Source organism: Salmo salar, chromosome 18 (assembly GCF_965601325.2).
Source record: "Salmo salar chromosome 18, fSalSal1, whole genome shotgun sequence".
NCBI lineage: Eukaryota > Metazoa > Chordata > Actinopteri > Salmoniformes > Salmonidae > Salmo > Salmo salar.
This window is the reverse complement of record NC_138308.1, coordinates 31,561,981-31,589,927: the sequence shown is the minus strand read 5'-3', so window position 1 is coordinate 31,589,927 and position 27,947 is coordinate 31,561,981. Positions and strand designations below refer to the sequence as shown.

Here is a 27,947-nt window from a genome sequence, read left to right as displayed (position 1 = left end):
AGTAGGGTTAATAAGGGAGTGGTTTGTAACTTCTAACGCAGTAGGGTTAATAAGGAGGTGGTTTGTAACTTCTAACGCAGTAGGGTTAATAAGGAGGTGGTTTGTAACTTCTAACGCAGTAGGGTCAATGAGGAGGTGGTTTGTAACTACTAACGCAGTAGGACTGGCCACCCCTCATAGCCTGGTTCCTCTCTAGGTTTCTTCCTAGGTTCTGGCCTTCCTAGGGAGTTTTTCCTAGCCACCGTGCTTCCTTACCTGCATTGCTTGCTGTTTGGGGTTTTACGCTGGGTTTCTGTATAGCACTTTGTGACATCAGCTGATGTAAGAAGGGCTTTATAAATACATTTGATTGAAATTTGATTGATAGGGATCATAAGGAAGTGGTTTGTAACTTCTAATGCAGTAGGGTTAATAAGGAAGTGGTTTGTAACTTCTAATGCAGTAGGGTTAATAAGGGAGTGGTTTGTAACTTCTAATGCAGTAGGGTTAATAAGGAAGTGGTTTGAACTTCTAATGCAGTAGGGTTAATAAGGGAGTGGTTTGTAACTTCTAATGCAGTAGGGTTAATAAGGAAGTGGTTTGTAACTTCTAATGCAGAAGGGATAATAAGGGAGTGGTTTGTAACTTCTAACGCAGTAGGGTTAATAAGGAAGTTGTCACGACTCCCGCCGAAGTCGGCCCCTCTCCTTGTTCGGGCGGCGTTCGGCGGTCGACTCACCGGCTTACTAGTTGCCACCGATCGATGTTTCACTGTTCGTTTGGTTTTGTCTTTATTGTGTACACCTGTTTTTGATTTTCCCTAATTATGTTCATTATTTAAACCTCTGCATTTCTTGTTTGTTTGTCAGTGATTGTTTCCTGTTTTGTGTGGTCGGAGGTGTTTCTCCGCAATATGTATTTTCCTAGGAGAAGATTTATTGATTTTTCAAGTAAACACGCTTGTTTACATTGATCCCTGTGTCCTGCGCCTGACTCCTCTACTTCTCCTAAAGATACTCATTACAGAAGTGGTTTGTAACTTCTAACGCAGTAGGAATCATACGGGAGTGGTTTGTAACTTCTAATGCAGTAGGGATCATAAGGAAGTGGTTTGTAACTTCTAACGCAGTAGGAATCATAAGGGAGTGGTTTGTAACTTCTAATGCAGTAGGGGTCATAAGGAAGTGGTTAGTAACTTCTAACGCAGTAGGAATCATAAGGGAGTGGTTTGTAACTTCTAATGCAGTAGGGTTAATAAGGAAGTGGTTTGTAACTTCTAACGCAGTAGGGTTAACAAGGGAGTGGTTTGTAATTTCTAATGCAGTAGGGTTAATAAGGAAGTGGTTTGTAACTTCTAACGCAGTAGGGTTAATAAGGAAGTGGTTTGTAACTTCTAACGCAGTAGGGTTAATAAGGAAGTCGTTTGTAACTACTAAAGCAGTAGGGCTAATAAGGAAGTGGTTTGTGACTTCTAAAGCAGTTGGGCTAATAAGGAAGTGGTTTGTAACTACTAACGAAGTAGGGCTAATAAGGAAGTGGTTTGTAACTACTAACGCAGTAGGGCTAATAAGGAAGTGGTTTGTAACTTCTAACGCAGTAGGGCTAATAAGGGAGTGGTTTGTAACTACTAACGCAGTAGGCTAATAAGGAAGTGGTTTGTAACTTCTAAAGCAGTTGGGTTAATAAGGGAGTGGTTTGTAACTACTAACGCAGTAGGGCTAATAAGGGAGTGGTTTGTAACTTCTAATGCAGTAGGGTTAATAAGGAAGTGGTTTGTAACTTCTAACGCAGTAGGAGTCATAAGGGAGTGGTTTGTAACTACTAACGCAGTAGGGTTAATAAGGAAGTGGTTTGTAACTTCTAACGCAGTAGGAGTCATAAGGGAGTGGTTTGTAACTACTAACGCAGTAGGGCTAATAAGGAAGTGGTTTGTAACTTCTAAAGCAGTTGGGTTAATAAGGGAGTGGTTTGTAACTACTAACGAAGTAGGGCTAATAAGGGTGTGGTTTGTAACTTCTAACGCAGTAGGACTGGCCACCCCTCATAGCCTGGTTCCTCTCTAGGTTTCTTCCTAGGTTCTGGCCTTCCTAGGGAGTTTTTCCTAGCCACCGTGCTTCCTTACCTGCATTGCTTGCTGTTTGGGGTTTTAGGCTGGGTTTCTGTATAGCACTTTGTGATCCCTGTGTCCTGCGCCTGACTCCTCTACTTCTCCTAAAGATACTCATTACAGAAGTGGTTTGTAACTTCTAACGCAGTAGGAATCATACGGGAGTGGTTTGTAACTTTTAATGCAGTAGGGGTCATAAGGAAGTGGTTTGTAACTTCTAACACAGTAGGAATCATAAGGGAGTGGTTTGTAACTTCTAATGCAGTAGGGGTCATAAGGAAGTGGTTTGTAACTTCTAACGCAGTAGGAATCATAAGGGAGTGGTTTGTAACTTCTAACGCAGTAGGGTTAATAAGGGAGTGGTTTGTAACTTCTAACGCAGTAGGGTTAATAAGGAAGTGGTTTGTAACTTCTAACGCAGTAGGGTTAATAAGGAAGTGGTTTGTAACTTCTAACGCAGTAGGAGTCATAAGGGAGTGGTTTGTAACTACTAACGCAGTAGGGCTAATAAGGAAGTGGTTTGTAACTTCTAAAGCAGTTAGGTTAATAAGGGAGTGGTTTGTAACTACTAACGAAGTAGGGCTAATAAGGGAGTGGTTTGTAACTTCTAATGCAGTAGGGATAATAAGGAAGTGGTTTGTAACTTCTAAAGCAGTAGGGCTAATAAGGGAGTGGTTTGTGACACACAAGAGCAGCCGCTCACCGATATGTCAGCTCATACCGCTGTTACCTCCAACACCGACAAAACATCTGCTATGCAGATGTCGGCCAACGCTGGTTAAGGCTGGTCAATGCTCGATCTGATTGAATCCAAGCCTTGGTTAGATTTTGTACGGTAGACTTTAGACAGGTAAGATTTGCTCAGGTAGGCTATTTAGTCAGGTAGGCTTTGGACAATTGGTCCACATTATACAACGGGTGGGTCTAATCCTGAATGCTGATTGGTTAAAACCGCATTCCAGACGGTATCTATTCCACAAGTTACCACTGGCTACATCTATGACGTTAAAATGATGATTTACTCTGTTCCATCTGACTGCACAATCCACTGTGTCATCATACGAGAGTACCACCTAGCTTCCCTTAGATGTTAATGTCTGCCTACTCTGTGTATTTCAGTATGACTGGTGCTCGTGGATCCCCAATGCGCCCCCCACCATGCGGAAGCCTCCTCCCACACAAAAGGGGGTGGTAGATGTGAAGTTCATCATCGAGAGTCTCCCTGACCGCGGCCGGTCCTGCTGGCACCTAGGGGCTGTCTGGGCCCTTAGTCAGTTCCAGGAGAATGAAGTAAACACACCACACACAACACACGTACACAACACACGTACACAACACACGTACACAACACACGCACACAACACACATGCACATAACACATGCACACACACACGGTTGTCTGCTTTTATTCTGAATGTTAAAGAAAGCACTCCAACCTCTCTCTCTCTCTCTCTCTCTCTCTCTCCCTCTCCCTCCCTCCCTCCCTCCCTCCCTCCCTCTCCCTCTCCCCAGCTGTTCCTGGGGATGTACCCAGATGAGCACTTCATAGAGAAGCCTGTGAAGGAGGCCATGGAATCATTCAGGAAGAGACTGGCAGAGGTCAGCAGTGCCATCAAGATCCGCAACGAAGGCAAGAAACTACCCTACTACTACTTCTCTCCTGACCGCATCCCTAACAGTGTGGCTGTCTGAGAGAGGGATGGAGGAGGGTGAGAGGAAGGATGGGAGCGAGGGACTGAGGGAGAGGGAGATATTGTGAACAGTGATTTATGGTGTTGTTTCTTACATACTGTGCTGTATGTATATTGTACTATGATAAGCACATACCCACTGATGCAATTCAACTTTTTTGCCAGCGATTTTTACAAACAGAAAGTGAATCATCATTGTTGTACAATTCAAATGTCAAATAAAAATTCTCAAAATGTGCTTTTCTATTTCTCCTTATAGTACTGTAAAACTGTTGGTGACAATGAAAGTACAGTGGGGCAAAAAAGTATTTAGTCAGCCACCAATTGTGCAAGTTCTCCCACTTAAAAAGATGAGAGAGGACTGTAAGTTTCATCATAGGTACACTTCAACTATGACAGACAAAATGAGATTTTTTTTCCCAGAAAATCACATTGTAGGATTTTTAATATATTTATTTGCAAAATATGGTGGAAAATAAGTATTTCGTCAATAACAAAAGTTTATCTCAATACTTTGCTATATACCCTTTGTTGGCAATGACACAGGTCAAACGTTTTCTGTAAGTCTTCACAAGGTTTTCATACACTGTTGCTGGTATTTTGGCCCATTCCTCCATGCAGATCTCCTCTAGAGCAGTGATGTTTTGGGGCTGTCGCTGGGCAACATGGACTTTCAACTCCCTCCAAAGATGTTCTATGGGGTTGAGATCTGGAGACTGGCTAGGCCACTCCAGAACCTTGAAATGCTTCTTACGAAGCCACTCCTTCATTGCCCGGGCGGTGTGTTTGGGATCATTGTCATGCTGAAAGACCCAGCCACGTTTCATCTTCAATGCCCTTGCTGATGGAAGGAGGTTTTCACTCAAAATCTCACGATACATGGCCCCATTCATTCATTCCTTTACACGGATCAGTCGTCCTGGTCCCTTTGCAGAAAAACAGCCCCAAAGCATGATGTTTCCACCCCCATGCTTCACAGTAGGTATGGTGTTCTTTGGATGCAACTCAGCATTCTTTGTCCTCCAAACACGACAAGTTGAGTTTTTACCAAAAAGTTATATTTTGGTTTCATCTGACCATATGACATTCTCCCAATCCTCTTCTGGATCATCCAAATGCTCTCTAGCAAACTTCAGACGGGCCTGGACATGTACTGGCTTAAGCAGTGGGACAAGTCTGGCACTGCAGGATTTGAGTCCCTGGCGGCGTAGTGTGTTACTGATGGTAGGCTTTGTTACTTTGGTCCCAGCTCTCTGCAGGTCATTCACTAGGTCCCCCCGTGTGGTTCTGGGATTTTTGCTCATCGTTCTTGTGATCATTTTGACCCCACAGGGTGAGATCTTGCGTGGAGCCCCAGATCGAGGGAGATTATCAGTGGTCTTGTATGTCTTCCATTTCCTAATAATTGCTCCCACAGTTGATTTCTTCAAACCAAGCTGCTTACCTATTGCAGATTCAGTCTTCCCAGCCTGGTGCAGGTCTACAATTTTGTTTCTGGTGTCCTTTGACAGCTCTTCTGTCTTGGCCATAGTGGAGTTTGGAGTGTGACTGTTTGAGGTTGTGGACAGGTGTCTTTTATACTGATAACAACTTCAAACAGGTGCCATTAATACAGTTAACGAGTGGAGGACAGAGGAGCCTCTTAAAGAAGAAGTTACAGGTCTGTGAGAGCCAGAAATCTTGCTTGTTTGTAGGTGACCAAATACTTATTTTCCACCATAATTTGCAAATAAATTCATAAAAAATCCTACAATGTGATTTTCAGGATTTTTTTTCTCATTTTGTCTGTCATAGTTGACGTGTACCTATGATGAAAATTACAGGCCTCTCTCATCTTTTTAAGTGGGAGAACTTGCACAATTGGTGGCTGACTAAATACTTTTTTGCCCCACTGTATATGAGACACATATTCACTAGCTAAAATGAAAGAAGACATTCTGGTATTCATAATAACAAACCGTTTAAAGGTTTTCATTTTTATTTGGTTGGTTTTTCAATCTACATACTTTATTCAAACATGGGAAATGAAACAAATCAAAACACATCAATATTTATTTTTTAAAACATAAGTACTTATTTTCTTACCAAAATTTTATACAGTTACTATTCAAAGGTAAACTCACAGACAAACATGTGGAATGATATATGAAGGAGGGAAACAGTCGTATGTTCAAGTCGAGTCAGTAGTAAAGCACTGTAGTTTTATGCAAGTAACACTTTCTCAGCACAAGGGTTATTACTTTGATGATGGGGGACGGAACGGCTTTCCTTATGGAATGGCTGTTTAAGTTACATATGTTCTGCAGGAGAGCTGTGTGTTCTCTTACATGTTAAATGACTTTGAACCAACAGACAGACCTCTGCCAGAGTAATGTTACACAGTATGGTTTAGGGGTTTCAATATTCCAGGAACTTTCCCAAAATGGTCAGGTTTTCCAGAAATCTGTGAATATTCCAACCAGGACATCTGGAAAACTTTGGAATTTGGGGAAAGTTGCCAGAATTGTGCAAATGCTGAGGAAAATGCAGGGCCGCCGTTACAAAGTTATTATAGAGCTTGGCAGTAAAAACTGTTCTCATCAAATAGCTAAGCAAAGCCCTGTACATAAAAGTCTGAGGTCAAACATGAAAGGTCAACATCAACAAGTATGTTCTCTCAAAGAGAGAATTATAGGAGCCAGCTATACATCATCAAACATAATTTCAATTCATTTATCAATCATGTAAATGTTCATTTTTTAAAATCTCAATAATTCTCTGACTAAAATAAACAGATGTATCATTTGGATCCATTGTATTGATCAGGTAAAAGCAGTGGTTATAAACACAGGTTGAATAACTTATAGAGGGTAGAACTATAGACGTCGATTTAAGAGTAAATGACCTTTAACCTCTTGGGGCTAGGTGGGACGCTAGCGTGCCACCCGTGGTGCACTCCATCAACAGCAGGTGCATTTCAAGAGCGGCAAATTTGAATCCAAATAAATGTCAAAATTCAAATTTTTCAAAAATACAACTATGTTACACCATTTGAAAGATAAACATCTCCTTAATCTAACCACGTTTTACGATTTAAAAAAGGTTTTACGGCGAAAGCATAAATTTAGAGTATGTTAGGACAGTACATTTACAAGAGTTGTGTGTAATGTTTTGTCAAGTCAAAGACAGGGTCACCAAAACCATAAAACCAGCTAAAATGATGCACTAACCTTTTACAATCTCCATCAGATGACACTCCTAGGACATTATGTTAGACAATGCATGCATTTTTAGTTCTATCAAGTTCATTTTTATATCCAAAAACAGCGTTTTACTATGGCATTGATGTTGAGGAAATCGTTTCCCTCCAATAACCGGCAGTCAAGTCAGCGTCAGAAATTAAATAATTAAAATTAGAAAACATTGGTAAAATATTATATTGTCATTTAAAGAATTATAGATTTACATCTCTTGAACGCAATCAACTTGCCAGATTTAAAAATAACCTTACTGGGAAATCACACTTTGCAATAATCTGAGCACTGCGCCCAGAAAAATACGCGTTGCGATACAGACTAGACGTCATGTTGGGGAGATCTAAAATCTAAAATACTATGTAAATAATCCATTACCTTTGATTCTCTTCATCAGATGTCACTTCCAGGTATCACAGGTCCATAACGAATGTAGTTTTGTTCAAAAAAGCTCATCATTTATGTCCAAAAATCTCCGTCTCGTTAGCACATGATGTAAGCCAGCCGGACTTCTCGTCATGAACGAGGGGAAAAAATATATTTCCGTTCGTTCAAACATGTCAAACGTTGTATAGCATAAATCATTAGGGCCTTTTTTAACCAGAACATGAATAATATTCAAGGTGGACGAATGCATACTCTTTTATAACGTATTGGAACGAGGGTACCCAACATGAACTAGCGCGCCAGGTGTCTAATGGGACATCACCGTTCCATGGCTCTTGTTCGGTCAGATCTCCCTCCAGAAGACTCAAAACACTTTGTAAAGGCTGGTGACATCTAGTGGAAGCAATAGGAAGTGCCAAAATATTCCTAAACCCCTGTGTTTTTCAATGGGATAGGTTTAAAGTCAATACAACACATCAGGTATCCACTTCCTGTCAGAAAATGTCTCAGGGTTTTGCCTGCCAAATGAGTTCTGTTATACTCACAGACACCATTCAAACAGTTTTGGAAACTTTAGAGTGTTTTCTATCCATATATAATAAGTATATGCATATTCTAGTTACTGGGTAGGATTAGTAACCAGATTAAATCGGGTACATTTTTTTTATCCAGACGTGCAAATGCTGCCCCCTAGACCCAACAGGTTAAAAGCCAAGCGCAGTGTGGTTTACTTTAAGCCTGGCCTCAGTGTATTACCACTCCCTTTCAAAGAGTCTTGAATCCGACAATAACTAAGACAGTGTGAAAAAGTCAGTACAGGAGAACACACAGAGGTGGAATTGCTTTCCAGGAGGAAGCTCAACTGGAGTTGGGTACTGCTAGTATTACTTGAATAAAATCACAATTTGAAAGGGTCTCTTTTGATGCAAACAAATATTTTTCTTCAAAATAAATAAATACAACACAGAAAATGTAGAAATAATCATCATGTCTCCAGAGAGTCAGCCTCTGGATGAGAGCGACAGTACTAGAGAATTGACCAGGTCAGCTAAGGTAATTGCACTTTTTCTGTCTTATCGTAAAGAGCATCTTGGGGACTGTGTGTCCTAAAATGTACACCGTACAGGGGACTGTGTGAGTTCACAGCTGTATAATACAATAATAATATGTATTAATACATATGTGTGTTGTTCTGAGAAAGCATGAGGCCCTTATAACCAAACATGATTCTCAAATTCAACAAAAACATGTTTTATTGTCATACACCAGATAGGTGAAATGAAATGTGTTGTTTTACAGGGTCAGCCATAGTAGTACAGCGCCCCTGGAGCTAATTAGGGTTAAGTGCCTTGCTCAAGGACACAGACAGATTTTTCACCTTGTTGGCTCAGGTATTCGAACCAGCAACCGGCCCAACGCTCTAGCCGCTATGCTACCTGGCACCTGCCACCCGCAACTCTAATCCCAACTTTGATACAAATTAAGACACCAAATCCCAGAATACAGTGGAGCTTTACATTACAGTAAATCAGATGTTGAAAGAACAATGCTGATTTTGGTTTTGTTTGTCGTCATTGTACAAGTGTCATGGTTGGACCTCTGTTGTTGTCGTGTGTATGTTTACACTAGTATCAAATACATTGTTGATAAAAATGTGTGTTTGCTGGAATGGTTGTAAAAGGCCAGAGAGGACCTTGGCATTGCTGTTCTCCCACAGATACAAAAGCACGTACAACAGACTGTAAGCCCAAAATACAGTGTTGCCTTGAGGAAACCACAACACCCGTGTTCAGACTGCACTTCCCTACTCCCAACACTAGATGGTGACCCAGCCAGCTCCTCACCGCCAAACCGCTCTGCTGACAGTTCCAATACACGTTCATGTTCTGTCACTGCTCAGCATTTAGATTTTAGTATTGTAATTAAGTCAAGAAATCATGTTCTGGCATTTCTGCGCAGATGAATCAGACACCTTATCGATAGCAACAGCCCACGGTCCTTCCGGAATCAGAAGTTTGTTTTGACTCAATGGAGAAATGTAGTCAGAGAAATGCTGATGAATGTCTTGCTTGAGCTGTTCATGCAACTGGTTCACCTCTGGTGCTCACAGGCAATGTGTACTGGAAGAGATTTCTGAATGTTCTTCGCCCAGCATACACCCCTACAACCAGACATGCTTTATCTACTCATTTGCTGGATGCAGAGTTCAACAGAGTTCAAGTGAAGGTCAAGCATATCATAGAGAAAGCAGACTGTATTGCAATTATCTCTGATGGGTGGTCGAATGTTCGTGGGCAAGGAATAATTAACTACATCATCTCCACCCCTCAACCAGTATTCTACAAGACCACAGACACAAGGGACATCTGTCACTGCTCAGCATTTAGATTTTAGTATTGTAATTAAGTCAAGAAATCATGTTCTTGCATTTCTGCGCAGATTGAATTTGACACTATATTAGACTCTTACCAAGTTACATTTGACTGATATCATTGATGACAACATAAGGTTTTGGCTCTGTGAAACAACTTTCTCTATTGTCAACATATGGCAACTTTACTGGAGAGAAGCATCAGATGTTACTTTAGGAAAAATGAAATCGAAAAATGTACAAATGTGTCTAATCAAAGCCTCATTATGCCAGATATGAGAAAGAACGACACATCAAGTTAAATCAAATAATGATTAGTGAAACAACTGGTGGGTTAGGGACTGATCACTGTAACGTAGAAAGGGAAGGTTGTCTAACTGTGCAATAGAGACTTTAGCTCGACTGAAAAACGTTATGTTGTGTTGTAGGTCTCTGTATCAGGTGTTTGTCTCTCTCTCACACCGGAGTCTCAATAACTGACTGTAGGTGTACAACTAGGCTACAGTATAACCCACCCACACTCATCACCATAGTAAAAATAGGATCAGCATTAATAATCATTTATTACATTTCTATAGCTCTTTTCATAGAATCATAGAGCGAAAAACAAACAAGCAATATATCATGGCAGGTAAACCAGTAGACGCCAGGTAAACCAGTAGAGGCCAGGTCAACCAGTAGAGGCCCGGGTCAACCAGTAGAGGCCAGGTCAACCAGTAGAGGCCGGGTCAACCAGTAGAGGCCGGGTCAACCAGTAGAGGCCAGGTAAACCAGTAGACGCCAGGTAAACCAGTAGACGCCAGGTAAACCAGTAGAGGCCAGGTCAACCAGTAGAGGCCGGGTCAACCAGTAGAGGCCGGGTCAACCAGTAGAGGCCGGGTCAACCAGTAGAGGCCGGGTCAACCAGTAGAGTCCAGGTCAACCAATAGAGGCCATGTTTTTGAAAGCTGTATCCTCTGAAGATAGAGAGGGTCAGTTCATGGCTTGAGGCGAGGGAGCTGGTCAGGGGATGGTAGATGGTGATTGGTTGTCTCATAATAATAGGCCCTGTACTCCATGCCTTCTGCCTCTGGACCTCTCAGTGGAGGAAAATAAACAGCCAGTGATCAAATTAATATAATCTTATGTAAATGAGGATTTTAATAATCCCATCTGCATTATCCATCTACATTATCATTATCAGTGTGATCAGAGAAGCCAATTGGCCCACTATAAACTGCCTTGGGAAGAGAGGAGAGGAGGATGACAGGATGAGATAACAGTCTAAATATAGCAAGCTGAAGCTTCCTCAAGGCATCATAAAACCCATGATTACACCAACATAATTAACAACAGATTATTATTAAAAACTGCACATGGAATACCAGAAGTACAGTATAATTCACACAATAGAAAAAACATGACCGATTGGTTGGTTTTCCAAAGGTCATGTTAAGATGATGACTGACATGGGAGATTATCTAGCAATTTCCTGTGACTGAATGGTTGGTAGAAAATGGTTTTAAAAACGTTACATTCTTCTCAGAGCCTTTAAAGAGTTCCAATGGTAGAAGGAGGTAATGTCAGGTGGATGGCTGGATCTGATGTTATCCCAATGTTGTGTTTTGGTTGTATCAACGTTGTATCAATATTGTACCAACCCAACCCAAACAAGATGTAAAAACCCCAGAGCTTGAATTACCAGTAGGCCATATATAGCAATGACTTTCAGTGTTTGTTTTTCTAGATGAAAAGGGAAACGATCATTTTGGCAAAATTCCATTCCCCCCCATCATTCATTGCTTTTCTCGATTCCTTTTTTGTCATCCAAGGGAGGGCAGGTGTGTATGTGTCTGTGTGTGGGACAGAAATGTAAAACAAAAGATTTTCCCACAAATCTTCCTGTTTGTTTCTGTATAATTTCCCACACTTATACTGGAAACAAAAATGTGTCCTTAGGACTTCCTGGGAACATCACGAAATGGTCGTCAAGACATTGTGTCATGGTCCTGTGGAGGTTTTGTTTAGTTCCCGGTTGCCAGAACCAAACAGGAACCTGTTCATAAAGTTCCCTTGTGGACATAAAAAAAACATATTATAACATTACACTGCGACCAAACCGGGACCTGCACTGATGTCCCCTTATGGATAACGTCTTGCTGAAACCCTAAAAAAAACCTAATGGGAACATCGCTTAATGTCCTAGAGATGTCCTCTGTTTGCTGGGATATACTATAAAGAACTTGACTCATATTAAAAGAGAAAAGGGTTGAGTGTGATGTTGGTGGGAACTAAAAAGTGCTTCAATGCATGGTCAGATCCGATACAATCCGGTCTGATCTGGTCCAGACCAGTACAGACCCAAACCCAGAGGGGCGGGCATGTAGGCCTTAGCGGGCTCTCAGCTGTCAGCGGTATGGTGGCAGTAGTTGGAATGTTGAATGTTCCAGAATGTTCCAAAGTGTTCTAGAATGTTCCAGAGATCCGGCGGCGCTTTAGCCCACGACTCACAGGAAGTACAACCAATAAACCAAACATACAAGCTAACAAACAAACAACGAAACAGAAACACTGAAACCTCTGAAGCAGAGTGAGTTCATCCGACTCAGTCCTGTTCCCCCAGAGATATGTGTGTGTGTGAGTGAGTGTGAGTGAGTGTGTGTGAGTGTGTGTGTAGAGCTGTCTATGGGCTCATTGGGCCCCAGTGGAGAAAGAAGGAGGGTTGTTGGTCCGTAGTCCTGTCTCAGACAGTGTGGAGACGGTGGGGTCAGGGGGTTGGGGTGGGACGGTCACACCTCAGGAGAACATCCATACTATAGTCTTTTGTATATCTGCGTGTATGTGTTTCACTCTGTGCGCTGATCATTGGAGGCTGCTGAGGGGAGGACGGCTCATAATAATGGCTGGAACGGAGCGAATGGAATGGCATTAAACCATATGTTTGATGTATTTGATACCATTCCACGGATTCCACTCAAGCCATTACCACGAGCCTGTCCTCCCCAATGAAGGTGCCACCAACCTCCTGTGGGGTTCATGTGTGTGTTTATATACGTAGGTCAGACATGGTGTGTCCCTGTGTGTCAGTATTCATACCTCTTGACTTATTACACATTTTGTTACAGCCTGAATTCATAATGCATTAAATGTTTTTTCTCGCCCACCTACACACAATACCCCATAATGACAAAGCAAAAACATGAAATACAGAAATCTCTCATTTACATAAGTATTCACACCCCTGAGTCAATACTTTGTAGAAGCACCTTTGGCAGTGATTACAGCTATGAGTCTTTCTATGTAAATCTCTAAGAGCTTTCCACACCTGGACTGTGCAACATTTGCCCATTTCTATTTAAAAAATTTATCAAGCTCTGTCAAATTGGTTGTTGAGAATTGCTAGACAACCATTTTCAGGTCATGCCATAGATTTTAAAGTGGATTTAAGTCAGAACTGTAACTCAGCCACTCAGGAACATTCACTGTCTTCTTGGTAAGCAACTCCAGTGTAGGTTTGGCCTTGTGTTTTAGGTTATTGTCCTGCTGAAAGGTGAAATCATCTCCCATTGTCTGGTGGAAAGCAGACTATCCCAGATTTTTCTCTAGGATTTTGCCTGTGCTTATCTCCATTCCATTGCTTTTTTATCCTGTAAAACTCCCCATCCTTAATGGTAACAAGAATACCCATAACAGGATGCAGCCACCACTATGCTTGAAAATATGAAGAGTGGTACTCAGTAATGTGTTGTATTGGATTTGCCCCAAACATAACATTTTGTATTCAGGACAAAAAGTTAATTGCTCTGCCACATTTTCTGCAATATTACTTTAGTTAGTGCCTTGTTGCAAACAGGATGCATGTTATGGAATATTTTTTATACTGTACAGGCTTCTTTCTTTTTGCTCTGTCAATCAGGTAAGTATTGTGGAGTAACTACAATGTTGTTGATCCATCCTCAGTTTTCTCCTATCACAGCCATTAAACTCTGTTAACTCTTTTAAAGTCACCATTGGCCTCATGGTGAAATCCCTGAGCGGTTTCCTTCCTCTCAGGCAACTGAGTTAGAAAGGACGCCTTTAACTTTGTAGTGACTGGGTGTATTGATACACCATAAAAAGTGTAATTCATAACTTCACCATGCTCAAAGGGATATTCAATGTCTGCTTTTATTTAAAAACAATTACCAATTGGTGCCCTTCTTTGCAAGGCATTAGAAAACCTCCCTGGTCTTTGTGGTTGAATCTGTGTTTGAAATGCACTGCTAGACAGAGACCTTACAGATAATTGTATGTGTTGGGTACAGAGATGAGATAGTAAATAAATTAAAGGAATTTTTATCCTCATCAATCTACACACAATACCCCATAATGGCAAAGTGAAAATAGGTTTTTAGAAATGTTAGCAAATGTATAAAAAGAAAAATAATAATCATATTTACATAAGTATTCAGACCCTTTGCTATGAGACTCGAAATTGAGCTCAGGTGCATCCTGTTTCCATTGATCATCCTTGAGCTGTCTATACAACTTGAATGGAGTCCACTTGTGGTATATTCAATTGATTGGACATGATTTGGAAACTCAAATACCCGGTTTATAAAAGGACACACAGTTGACAGTGCATGTCATAGCAAAAACCAAGGCATGAGTTCGAAGGAATTGTCTGTAGAGTTCCGAGACAGGATTGTGATGAGGAACAGATCTGGGGAAGGGTACCAAAATAAATTCTGCAGCATTAAAGGTCCCCAAGAACACAGTGGTCTCCATCATTCTTAAATGGAAGAAGTTTGGATCCACCAAGACTCTTCCTAGAGCTGGCCGCCCAGCCAAACTGAGCAATCGGGGGAGAAGGGCCTTGGTCAGTGAGGTGAACAAGAACCCGATGGTCACTCTGAAAGAGCTCCAGAGTTCCTCTGTGGAGATGGGAGAACCTTCCAGAAGGACGAACCATCTTTGCAGCACTCTACCAATCAGGACTTTATTGTAGAGTGGCCAGACGGAAGCCACTCCTCAGTAAAAGGCACATGACAGCCCACTTGGAGTGGACTCTCAGACCAAAAGAAACAAGATTCTCTGGTCTGATGAAACCAAGATTGAACTCGAGGAAACCTGGCACCATCCCTATGGTGGAGCATGGTGATGGCAGCATCATGCTGTGGGGATGTTTTTCAGCGGCAGGGACAGGGAGACCAGTCAGGATAGAGGGAAAGATGAACGGAGCAAAGTACAGAGATATCCTTCATGAAAACCTGCTCCAGAGCGCTCAGGACCTCAGACTGGGGTGAAGGTTCACCTTCCAACAGGACAACGACCCTAAGCACACAGCCAAGACAATGCAGGAGTGGCTTCGGGACAAGTCTCTGAATATCATTGAGTGGCCCAGCCAGAGCCCGGACTTGAACCCGATCAAACATCTCTGGAGAGACCTGAAAATAGCTGTGCAGCGACGCTCCCCATCCAACCAGATAGAGCTTGAGAGGGTCTACAGAGAAGAATGGGAGAAACTCCCTAAATACAGGTGTGTCAAGCTTGTAGCATCATACCCAACAAGACTCAAGGGCTATAATCGCTGCAAAGGGTACATCAACAGAGTACTGAGTAAAGGGTCTGAATACTTATGTAAATGTGATATTTCCGTTTTTTTTATATACATTTGCAAACATTTCTAAAAACCTGATTTTGCTTTGTCATTATCTGGTATTGTGTGTAGATTGATGAGGGGGAAATCAATTTAATCAATTTTAGAACAAGGCTGTAATGTAACAAAATGTGGAAAAAGTCAAGGGATCTGAAAACTTTCTGAATGCCTTGTATGTTGGTCAGACATGATGTGTCCCTGTATGTGTGTATATGTGGGTCAGACATGGTGTGTCCCTGTATGTGTGTATATGTGGGTCAGACATGGTGTGTCCCTGTATGTGTGTATATGTGGGTCAGACATGGTGTGTCCCTGTATGTGTGTATATGTGGGTCAGACATGGAGCACTTCCATACTGTAGTCTTCTGTCTCTGTGTACTGGGAGGAGTTTGTGTCTGACTGGGTGGGGGCCAGAGCCTCCTTGTGCTCCACATTGGGCTCCATGAGGGGAGGCTTCTCCAACATCTGCTTTTTACACGTCTCCGGGCGATTCTGGACATAGATCACCCGGTTGTAGGCCTTGAGTCTCCGCCACAGCTGGATGTAGACTTTACACTGGATGTACATGAAGACCAGGCCGCCAGTGAAGCCAATGGCCACCACCACCAGTTTGGTCCAGAATGGCCACTCCAGGATACCTGGTGTTAGGGTTAGAAAAGAAAGAAAGAAAGAAAGAAAGAAAGAAAGAAAGAGAGAGAGAGAGAGAGAAGAGAGACATGTAAAATACATTGCAAACAGTCACAACCATAGATACAGTTGAAGTCGGAAGTTTACATACACTTAGGTTGAAGTCATTAAAACTTGTTTTTCAACCACTCCACAAATTTCTTCTTAACAAACCATAGTTTTGGCAAGTTGGTTAGGACATCTACTTTGTGCATGACACAAGTAAATTTTCCAACAATTGTTTACAGACAGATTATAATTGACTGTACCACAATTCCAGTGTGTCAGAAGTTTACATACACCAAATTGACTGTGCCTTTAAACAGCTTGGAAAATTCCAGAAAATGATGTCATGGCTTTAGAAGCTTCTGACAATTGACATCATTTGAGTCAATTGGAGGTGTACCTGTGGATGTATTTCAAGGCCTACCTTCAAACTCAGTGCCTCTTTGCTTGACATCATGGGAACATCCAAATAAATCAGCAAAGACCTCAGAAAATAAATTGTAGACCTCCACAAGTCTGGTTCATCCTTGGGAGCAATTACCAAATGCCTGAAGGTACCACGTTCATCTGTACAAACAATAGTACGCAAGTATAAACACCATGGGACCACGCAGCAGTCATACCGCTCAAGAAGGAGACGCGTTCTGTCTCCAAGATATTACTGTACTTTGGTGCGAAAAGTGCAAATCAATCCCAGAACAACAGCAAAGGACCTTGTGAAGATGCTGGAGAAAACAGGTACAAAAGTATCTATATCCACAGTAAAACGAGTCCTATATCAACATGACCTGAAAGGCCACTCAGCAAGGAAGAAGCCACTGCTCCAAAACCGCCATAAAAAAGACAGACTACGGTTTGCAACTGAACATGGGGACAAAGATCGTACTTTTTGGAGAAATGTCCTCTGGTCTGATGAAACAAAAATAGAACTGTTTGGCCATAATGACCATCGTTATGTTTGGAGGAAAAAGGGGGAGGCTGCAAGCCGAAGAACACCATCCCAACCGTGAAGCACGGGGGTGGCAGCATCATGCTGTGGGGGTGCTTTGCTGCAGGAGGGACTGGTGCACTTCACAAAATAGATAGCATCATGAGGGAGGAAAATTATGTGTATATATTGAAGCAACATCTCAAGACATCAGTCAAGAAGTTAAAGCTTGGTTGTAAATGGGTCTTCTAAATGGACAATAACCCCAAGCATACTTACAAAGTTGTGGCAAAATGGCTTAGGACAACAAAGTCAAGATATTGGAGTGGCATCACAAAGCCCTGACCTCAATCCTATAGAACAATTTTGGGCAGAACTGAAAAAGTGTGTGCGAGCAAGGAGGCCTACAAACCTGACTCAGTTACACCAGCTCTGTCAGAAGGAATGGGACAAAATTCACCCAACTTATTGTGGGAAGCTTGTGGAAGGCTACCTGAAACGTTTGACCCAAGTTAAACAATTTAAAGGCAATGCTACCAAATACTAATTGAGTGTATGTAAACTTCTGACCCGCTGGGAATGTGATGAAAGAAAGAAAAGCTGAAATAAATAATTCTCTCTACTATTATTCTGACATTTCACATTCTTACAATAAAGTGGTGATCCTAACTGACCTAAGACAGGGAATGTTTACTAGGATTAAATGTCAGGAATTGTGAAAAACTGAGTTTAAATGTATTTGGCTAAAGTGTATGTAAACTTCCGACTTCAACTGTATGTGCTTTTCTAGGATGACGATGCTATAATAATCATTCTTTCAAGTTAAGAGATGGTGAATGGTGAAAGATGAAAGAAATGGGAGTAGATAGGGTCATGTAGGAAGTAAGAACTATCTCAATTAGTCTTTCCGCAATTCCTTGCGTCCTATCTCCTTACCTCCTTCCCAAACAGATTGGAGAAGAAGGTCCAAAGTCCCTCCACTCTGGCCTTCTCCAATGCGTTTTAAAAAATTTGACATTTTAGTAATTTAGCTGACACTCTTATAGACAGCGACTTACAGTTAGTGCATTCATCTCAAGGTATAGACAACCACATATCACAGTCATAGTAAGTCAAACTTTCCTCGCTATCAGCAAAGTCAGTGCTAGTAAGAAAAGTGCAAGAAAGGCAATTTCTTTTTTTTGTCCTTGTGGGGGGAGGGGGATTATTTGAGATGGAGGCGAGGAGAAAGGAGAAGAGGAATCAAGGAAAGATGAAATGAGAATGGCGCTTGACTTTTTTACGGCCTCGTAACCAATTATGCTTTGTACATAATGTTTCCACTGTCGTTTCCTATGAGTTTAAAGGGCTTCTGGACATCAGAACAGCGATCACTAACCTCGATTTGGATGAAGATTTCTACTTCAATGAGTCTGCGGCACAGGACATACTGCTCATTTCGGACCAGGCCCTAATCCCAGACACTCGCTAGAGAAAGAGACGGCTATATGTGACTCGTTTCAGGAAAGTAGGCATATATCGCGCATCACTACTTCACAGGAGAGCCATTTGAACGTAAACTTTTTTACATTTTTATCAAAATATATTTTTTGGCAGAAAAGCCTTCCGGAACATGTGAACTTCCATGTGCCTTAATAACAAACGTGTATGCCATCTGTAAATATGAATACAATTGTTAAATTACGAGCCTAGTTGGTTTAACTACAGAAAAAGCCAGCAACCTTCCGACGAGCCATGATTGGCTGAGATAATGAGTGGGCTGGACATGCCGAGAGACGAGTTTCGATTGGTCGGCCATGTAGCACGCTTCTGTCTGTCTATAACATGAGCTGGTCAGTATGTGTAGGTAATCCTTTTTAACACAACCTTTTTGAAAGATATCACGTAGTGGAACTGCATGAGTGTTGCTCTCCACTTTCTGGAGGACTGAGTTTTAAAATCAGTGGAATTAGAGTATAATAGCTAAGGAGATGGAGAAAATTCTGGCGTTTGATTGCAAATATGCAGACGGAGTCGAAGAGAGAAAACACAGATGACTGTTGTATAAAACACCTGTCTCCGGATTACATCTTCAAACTAAGGGCAACTATGACATCCATGACAGAGAGTGAGAAGCGTCCATCCATGTATAAGGGTAAGATAGTCTAGCTAGCTACATTTTCAGATATTACACGTTTCTAATTTTGTCATACTCCACTATGCAAGTAACTATTTCAATAGAATGTTTATGATGTCACTGCGACAATGTAGCTTGTAAATTTGCTCTGGCTAGCTGGTAAATTCACTCTGGAAATCTACCGATTTCAGAGCACTCTCGTCTGAGTCAGGGATGCAAACTAGTCACCTTTCGGCGAAATTCGCCATTTAGAATCCAAAATAGGTGATCCACGTGATTCGTGTAGATCCGATTAGAAAAGTTGGGGGGGGGGTTGGATCACTACTGGCTGTATGCGAATGAGTGATGCGCATTTGGAGCAATACTGGCTGACCACGGAGACAGGGATGAAAAGGTGATGAAGTGTACTTCATGAGCTGTAGCCGAAAAACTACTAGCATTTGGAAAGTTTGAGGTGAGGGAGAAAGTATGGTGGAACAAGTATTGCATTTTTAAGTATCTTGCTAGCTGGATCGAATTCTCTGTTAGATAGCCAGAGAAATGTTGAGCAACATTAGCCAACTTATCTGATCAAATAATTTAGTTTATGATGTGAAAATTAGCTTGCTAATAAAGTCAGATAGATAACTTAGCTAGCTAACGTTACAACATCAGATGAGCTAACATTAGTAACCTATCCAATTCGCCATAGTATTAACTGCTTTACGACTCAAGTTATAACGCGTTAGTTGCTTATGGACCCTGGCAATCTGTGTGAAATGTTAACGAACTAACCACTAGCTGTTAACTAATGTTTTCCCTCTACATTATATGGTTAATTTTTTAGAATGAGAGAATTAGCTGAAAATGAGGCATTGCTTGTTAAACAAGTGGATTCAGGGATCAAGTGTAGCTGGAGCTGGGCCTGAAAGGAACACCACACACTTTCCCTTTCCCTATAGAGGTGAAAGGAACACCACACACTTTCCCTTTCTCACTTTTGCTGGCACATTGTAGAACATTTGTCCACAGGCAATGTCTATAGTGTCTATAGTGGCCACCATGTGTGCACTATCGATGTCTATAGTGGCCACTATAATAGAGCAAAAATAGAATGACTGTTTGTTTCGTTCTATTTCTACTTTATGATGTTTTTTCCCAAGTGCAATATTTATGTGTGTGGTCACAAGCGTTCTATTATAAAGGCTGTCATGGCTAACTGCAATATTAGTGTATTGTTTTTTTCTCAATACTTGAGTGTCATTTGCAGTAAAGTCTAGGCAACAAATAACATTGGATTGCTTTCTTTACATTGTTTAGCTGTGAGTTAGGTTCACATTAACCACTTTTTATTTGACACACAGAGACTGATCATGTAGATCATATTCTTTGTTGTTTAATTAGTTAAAACCTGCATTTCCCCCTAGCAGGGAATTTTTGCATGTTTCAGTGCAACAAAAAACTGTGTCACCAAATTTACGAACACTCAACACCCGTTGAATGTGGCCGGTGTCAGTAAACGTTGGCAAAAAAGCGTAATTAAATTGTTGCCAGCCGCACAGTTGCAGTCACCAACACTCTGGATAACATAAAAACAGCCTAACCAGCTCTTTTAGGGTGAGTAAAATGGTCAGTGAGCTGTTCTCTCATTTGTGTGTGGAAGTAGCTAGCAAGCTTGCCAACATTAGCCAGTTAGTTTGGGTGTTGACTGCTGTTGTTAAGTCAGAACGCTCGGATCAACCCTACTCCTCGGCCAGAGCGTCCAGTGTGCACTCTGAATGCTCTGATAGCAAAACACTCTGAATTTATGAACGGACAATCTGACAACGCTCTGAGTTTCCAAATGCACAGAGCACACTCTGGCACTCCAGTCTAAATTTTACGAAAACACCCATTGTATAAACCAGTCTTTGGTCTTGAAATCTTTGGTTGTTAAATACATAACCTCACATGTGAATCCTTAAAAAGGTGGGTGGGATAAAGCTTAAGAGGATGTGAACAGTGCTTAATGGGTGTAGACAAAGAAGAGCTCTCCAGTAGGCACCAAAACATTGAAGGGCCATTTTCTGCGGGTCGTTCACATATAGAGGCCAACGTGCGGGTACCCTGATGAAACCATGGCAAAAAAAAATAAAAAAAATTATCCGCCTCTACCCTCTGTTCTATTGGCAAATGTATAATCACTGGAGAACAAACTGGACGAGCTCCGTTCGAGACTATCCTATCAACAGGACCCGAAGAACTGTAATATCCTATGTTTTTCGGAAACTTGGCAGAACAAGGACGTATAATACACTAGCTGGCTTTTCTATGCATCGGACAGAACGGCAGCATCAGGTAAGCTCAAGGGGGGTGATGTGTGTCTCTTTGTTAACAACCGCTGGGGCGTGATCTCTATTAAGGAAGTCTCAAGGTTCTGCTTGCCTGAGTTAGAAAACCTCATGAAAATCGTTGATGAGAAACTACACTGAACAAAAATATAAATGCAACATGTAAGGTGTTGGTCCCATGTTTCATGAGCTGAAATAAAACATCCCAGAAATGTTCTACATACACAAAAAGCGTATTTCTCAAAAATGTTGTGCATTCATTTGTTTACATCTCTGTTAATGAGGATTTCTCCTTTGCCAAGATAATCCATTTATCTGGCTGGTGTGGCATATCAAGAAGCTGATTAAACAGCATGATCATTACACAGGTGCACCTTGTGCTGGGGACAATAAAAGTCCACTCTAAAATGTGCAGTTTTGTCACACAACACAATGCAACAGATGTCGCAAGTTTTGAGGGAACGTGCAATTGGCATGCTGACTGCAGTAATGTCCACCAGAGCTGTTGCAAGATCATTAAATATTAATTTCTCTACCATAATGTTGTTTTAGAGAATGTGTCAGTTCGTCCAACTGACCTCACAACCGCAGACCACGTGTATGGCGTTGTGTGGGTGAGCGGTTTGCTGTGTCAACGTTGTGAACAGAGTGCCCCATGTTGGCGGTGGGGTTATGGTATGGGCAGGCATAAGCTACGGACAACGAACACAATTGCATTTTATTGATGGCAATTTGAATGCACAGAGATACCGTGACGAGATCCTGAGGCCCATTTTCATGCCATTCATTTGCCACCATCACCTCATGTTTCAGTATGATAATGCATGGCCCGATGTCACCCATTGAGCCTGTTTGGGATGCTCTGGATCGACGTGTACGACAGCGTGTTCCAGTTCCCGCCAATATCCAGCAACTTCGCAGAGCCCTTAAAAAGGAGTGGGACATCCTTCCACAGGCCACAATCAACAGCCACTCTATGCGAAGGAGGTGTCACGCTGCATGAGGCAAATGGTGGTCACAACAGACACTGACTGGATTTCTGATCCATGCCCCTACCTTTAAAAAAATAAGGTATTTGTGACCAACATCTGTATTCCCAGTCATGTGAAATGCATAGATTAGGGCCTAATTAATTGATTTAAATTGACTGATTTCCTTATATGAACTGTAACTCGGTAAAATTGTTGACATTTTTGCATGTTACGTTTATATTTTTGTTCAGTATACTTACCAAGAGAGTTTTATCAATATTTTTCGTAGCTGTCTATTTACCACCACAAACCGATGCTGACACTAAGACCGCACTCAACTGTGCAACTAGAGGCGAAAAAAACTCTAGATCATCTTTACTCCACACACAGAGACGCATACAAAGCTCTCCCTTGCCCTCCATTTGGCAAATCTGACATAGCTCTATCCTGTTTACAAGCAAAAACTTAAACAGGAAGTACCAGTGACGCACTCAATGCGGGAGGGGTCCGATGAAGCAGATGCTAAGCTACAGGTCAGTTTCGCTAGCATTGAATATAGTCCGTTACAAATGGCAACCCAGCCGCGAGCTGCCCAGTGATACAAGCCTACCAGATGAGCTAAATGCCTATCTATCTTCGTTTCAAGGCAAGCAACACTGAACCATGCGTGAGAGCACCAGCTGTTCCGGATTACTGTGTGATCACGCCCTCCGTGGCTGATGTGAGTAAGACCTTTAAACAGGTTAACATTCACAAGGCCGCAGGGCTAGACGGATTACCAGGACGCATACTCAGAGCATGCGTTGACCAGCTGGCAAGTGTCTTCACTGACATTTTCAACCTCTCCCTGACCCAGTATGTTTTTAGCAGACCACCATAGTCCCTCTGCCCAAGAACACCAAGGTAACCTGTCTGAATGACTACCGCCTTGTTGCACCCACATCTGTAGCCATGAAGTGCTTGAAAGGCTGGTCATGGCTCACATTAACACTATCATGCCAGACATCCTGGACCCACTCCAATTTGCCTACCGCCCCAACAGATTCACAGATGAGGCAATCTCTATTGCACTAAACACTACACTTTTACCGACGTGAGAATGCTGTTCATTGACTACAGCTCAGCGATCGACACCATAGTGGCCTCCAAGCTCATCACTAAGCCAAGGACACTGGGACTGAACACCTCCCTCTCTAATTGGATCCAGGACTTCCTGACGGGCCACCCCCAGATGGTGAGGATATGCAACAACACATCTGCCACGCTGACCCTCAATACAGGGGCCTCTCAGGGGTACGTGCTTAGTCCCCTCCTGTACTCCCTGTTCACCCACGACTGCGTGGCCGCACACAACTCCAATGCCATCATGATGTTTGCCGATGGCATGACGGTGGTAAGCCTGATCACCGACAACGATGAGACAGCCAATAGGGAGGAGGTCAGAGAACTGGCAGTGTTGTGCCAGGACAACAACCTCTCCCTCAACGTCAGCAAGACAAAGGAGCTGATCATGGACTACAGGAAATGAAGGCCGAGCACACCCCCATTCACATTGACAGGGATATAGTGGAGCAGGTCGAGAGCATCAAGTCCCTCGGTGTCCACATCACTAAGGATCCATCATGGTCCAAACACACTAACACAGTAATTAAGAGGGCACGACAATGCCTCTTCCCCCTCAAGAGGCTGAAAAGATTTGGCATGGGTCTTCAGATCCTCAAAAAGTTCTACAGCTGCACCATTGAGAGCGTCTTGACTGGCTAGATCACCATTTGGTATGGCAACTATTTGGCATCTGACGCAAGGTGCTACAGAGGGTAGTGTGGACTGCCACCCAGTACCTCTATACCAGGCAGTGTCAGAAGAAGGCCCTAAAAATAGTAATAGACTCCAGCCACCATAGACTGCACCAAGTCTAACCAACAGGACCCTGAACAGCTTCTACCCCCAAGCCATAAGACTGCTAAATAGTTTGTTAAATAGTTAACCAGATACTGTAGCTACCCGGACTATCGGCATTGACCCGTTTTGCACTAGCTTTTGTTGACTCATCGCACATGCTGCTGCTACTGTTGACCATCTGTCACTTTATTCCTAGTTATATGTACATATCTACCTTAATTACCTCGTACCCCTTCACATCAACTCAGTACTGGTACCCCTGGCATATAGCCATGTTATCGGTACTCATTGTGTATCTATTAATACTTGATTTACTTTTCTATTATTTCTCTATTTTCTCTTTCTCTGTATTGTTGGGAAAGGCTCGTGAGTAAGCATTTCACTGTTAGTCTACACATGTTGTTTACGAAGCATGTGACAAATAAAATGTGATTTGAAATGAGAGAAAGACCTACACACCAGAGCCCAGTCTCACAGGAAATGACATAACAGGGTTAAAGGTCAAAGGTGAAAAATTTACCTGGGATTCTTCCGGCTGCATGGGTGAAGAGATTGTCATTACAATGTATTACCAGTGACAGAGAGACAGAGAGAGAGAAAGAGAGAGAGAGAACAGATGATTGAATGTACACTATACAGTATAACTCAGTTTAACATGCCCGTATACTCCCTAGTAAAACCAGATGGTGGTTCTCTCTCCTCCTTTCTCCTTTTTTCTATTTAACCTTTATTTAACTAGGCAAGTCAGTTAAGAACAAATTCCTATTTACAATGACAGCCTAGGAACAGTGGGTTAACTGCCTTGTTCAGGGACAGAACGACAGATTTTTACCTTGTCAGCTTGGGGATTCGATCTAGCAACCTTTCGGTTACTGGCCCAACACTCTAACCACTAGGCTACCTGCCGCTCCTTAGTAGTACAATAACATCTTAACAGACCCAGAAAAAACGTCCTAATTGTCTTGCACCATGCTGAGTACTAGCTGCCAAATGACTTGATGTAAGAAGACAGTGAAAGAGATACACTGGCCTGTTATTACAGATGGGTACTAACTATTATAACATTCAGAGCAGAAACACAACATGTCAATCTGTGTGAACGGGCATGACCCGAGAGAGAGTGTGTGTATGTGTGTGTATGTGTCATGTTGTACTGTATTAGAATTGTGTATTGTGTTTTTGCCGTCACTGTATTAAGTGAGGGGTGTTGTGGTGTTTTTGGAATGCCGTTACTGTATTGAGTGAAGGTTGTTGTGGTGCTTTCGGCGTGCACTGTCCATGCTGAAGGGTGTGTGGCTGTTCTAAGGTGTGTAGTGGTGTTTTTAGCATGCAGTGAAAGAACTGAAGAGTATGTGGTGTGCAGTGTCCATGCTGAAGGGTGTGTGGCTGTTCTAAGGTGTGTAGTGGTGTTTTTAGCATGCAGTGAAAGAATTGAAGAGTATGTGGTGTGCAGTGTCCATGCTGAAGGGTGTGTGGCTGTTCTAAGGTGTGTAGTGGTGTTTTTAGCCTGCAGTGAAAGAATTGAAGAGTATGTGGTGTGCAGTGTCCATGCTGAAGGGTGTTGTGGTGGTTTTGGTAACTGTGCTAACCTGCTTTGATCTCGTCTGCAGTGCGGTCGATGAGCACGTAGAGGGACCACACCACGCAGGTGATGGCGATGACATGGAACGTCACAGAACAAATTATCTTCCTCCTCTCACTAGACGTCATCTGGAGCTTCTCCCACTGAGAGAGAGAGAGAGAGAGAGAGAGAGGAAGAGGAGGGAGAGAGAGAGAGAGGAAGAGGAGGGAGAGAGAGAGAGAGAGAGAGAGAGAGAGAGGAAGAGGAGGGAGAGAGAGAGAGAGAGAGAGAGAGAGAGAGAGAGAGAGAGAGAGAGAGAGAGAGAGAGAGAGAGAGAGAGAGAGAGAGAGAGAAACAAAAGAGGTCAAGTCAGACCCACACATAAACACACACATGCACACACACACACACTCAAAGACTCCATTGTGTTCTTTTGGACAGGGTTTGGGCGATTGACTATCAATGGACTTTTGCAGTCTGGCAAAAAATTCCCTCTTCAGAAGCTGCTTAAACTGAGTGCTAAATATTTGATGGCCATCATTCAGTAAGTGTAATGTGGATCATTCAGTTACACACTGATTCTGGTTAACAATTTATCAGCTGTCCAGTACCACTCAACCACATCGTTAGACCTCTCATAGATCCAACACCCAGGAGGGTTTCTTTATTGATCCATGAAACCCATTGAAATAAATGGTCAAATTCAAATACATATCTGATGCAATCTCTCGATAACCTTCATAGATGTCGACATGTTTTGAAATCCTTTAGAACAAGCATGAAATGAAAGGCAAATGGCCACAATGTATTTTTGAGCTTTCTGGTATTGATTTGATGAAAAAGAAGGAAAGGGAGAGCTCTGCCCATCCACTCTTCTTTGGCAGAGAGGGGGTATAAGATGTGTGTGTTTAACTATTCTTGTGGGGTCGAAGTCATTTGACCAACTGGGGACATGTTGTTGGTCCCCATGATCTCTAGGGGGTTTAGGGTTAAGGTTAGAAGTAGTGTTAGGGTTAGAATTACAGTAATTACATTAAGAGCTAGGGTTAGTTTTAGGGTTAGGGTTAGTTTTAGGGTTAGGGTTAGGTTTAGGAGCTAACGTTAGTTTTAGGGTTAGGTTTAGGAGCTAAGGTTAGTTTTAGGGTTAGGAGCTAGGGTTATTTTTAGGGTTAGGTTTAGGGTTAAGTTTAGGGTTAAGGTTAGATTTAAGAGGGTTTCTCTTTATGCTGGTATTAAACTTTGGGTTGCACAGGCCTTTTGCAACTTTCTGCCCGGTTTCTATATTGTACATCAAACCGGTCTGGAGAGGGTGGGAGAACGTGAAAGGCATTAAGGTTAGGGTAAGAGTACAGGTTAGGGAAAATAAGATTTTGAATGGGACTGAATTGGTGTGTCCCCACAAGGTCAGCTGTACAAGACTGTGTGTGTGTGTGTGTGTGTGTGTGTGTGTGTGTGTGTGTGTGTGTGTGTGTGTGTGTGTGTGTGTGTGTGTGTGTGTGTGTGTCCCTCAACAGGGACTTGGGACTATTAACAGAATGGCCTTTATTTAAGTGCTTTTGTTCAATTAATCGACAGTGGAATCATTTGTATTAAAATGTTGAATCTGGAAGCAATGAAGACTGTTCCATGCCTGAAACAAGAGTGTATCATGTCAAAACCACTCGAAACCAACCCTCCAAATTCTCCACTGAAATCTTCTTCAAAGCCTTAAACCCCATGTCATGCTACTCTTATCAGTATTAGAGAATTAAAACAGCTTTCTGTCATGTCAGTGTCTTCAAGTGGGGGTCACATCTGAATTTTCAGGTCACAGTCATCTCTAGGAGTGCAGAACTAGAATAGAATGAGTGTATTGTGAGTGCACACACACACACACACACACACACACACACACACACACACACACAACATTATTCAATACTTTGAGTTTACCACCCAGATTGGAACAATTTGTTGTGGTATTGTGTTTACAATTTAAATGACTGAAAATGTATGAATTCAGTGTATTGTTTGTTTTTTAGATCCAGTACCGTCTAGTCCTAGGCCTATATGATCAGGACATTTAACCTGTCTTCTCTTGAGATTCAACTATTTTACTGCAAG

General features: G+C 42.2%; 2 protein-coding genes across 4 annotated transcripts in view; one reads left to right on the top strand and one right to left on the bottom strand.

Annotated features, from left to right (window-relative positions):
- Nucleotides 1-4,014, top strand: part of alox5a (arachidonate 5-lipoxygenase a) — a 29,437-nt gene extending 25,423 nt beyond the window's left edge. Inside the window, exons 13-14 of the mRNA NM_001139832.1 lie at nucleotides 3,206-3,376; nucleotides 3,599-4,014. Coding sequence (NP_001133304.1) covers nucleotides 3,206-3,376; nucleotides 3,599-3,778 — 351 coding nt within the window. The 3' untranslated portion in view covers nucleotides 3,779-4,014. The remainder of the gene's footprint in view (nucleotides 1-3,205; nucleotides 3,377-3,598) is intronic.
- A 6,298-nt stretch (nucleotides 4,015-10,312) lies between these two features.
- The window catches only part of LOC123723767 (E3 ubiquitin-protein ligase MARCHF8), a 157,263-nt gene continuing 139,628 nt past the window's right edge, over nucleotides 10,313-27,947 (bottom strand). For 2 of the 3 annotated variants that reach the window (XM_082964889.1, XM_082964891.1), the window contains 3 exons: nucleotides 25,873-26,008; nucleotides 24,804-24,818; nucleotides 10,313-16,023 (listed from right to left, as the gene is read on the bottom strand). In XM_082964889.1, coding sequence (XP_082821015.1) covers nucleotides 15,719-16,023; nucleotides 24,804-24,818; nucleotides 25,873-26,008 — 456 coding nt within the window. In that variant the 3' untranslated portion in view covers nucleotides 10,313-15,718. The remainder of the gene's footprint in view (nucleotides 16,024-24,803; nucleotides 24,819-25,872; nucleotides 26,009-27,947) is intronic. The other variant, XM_082964890.1, reaches the window with a different exon arrangement.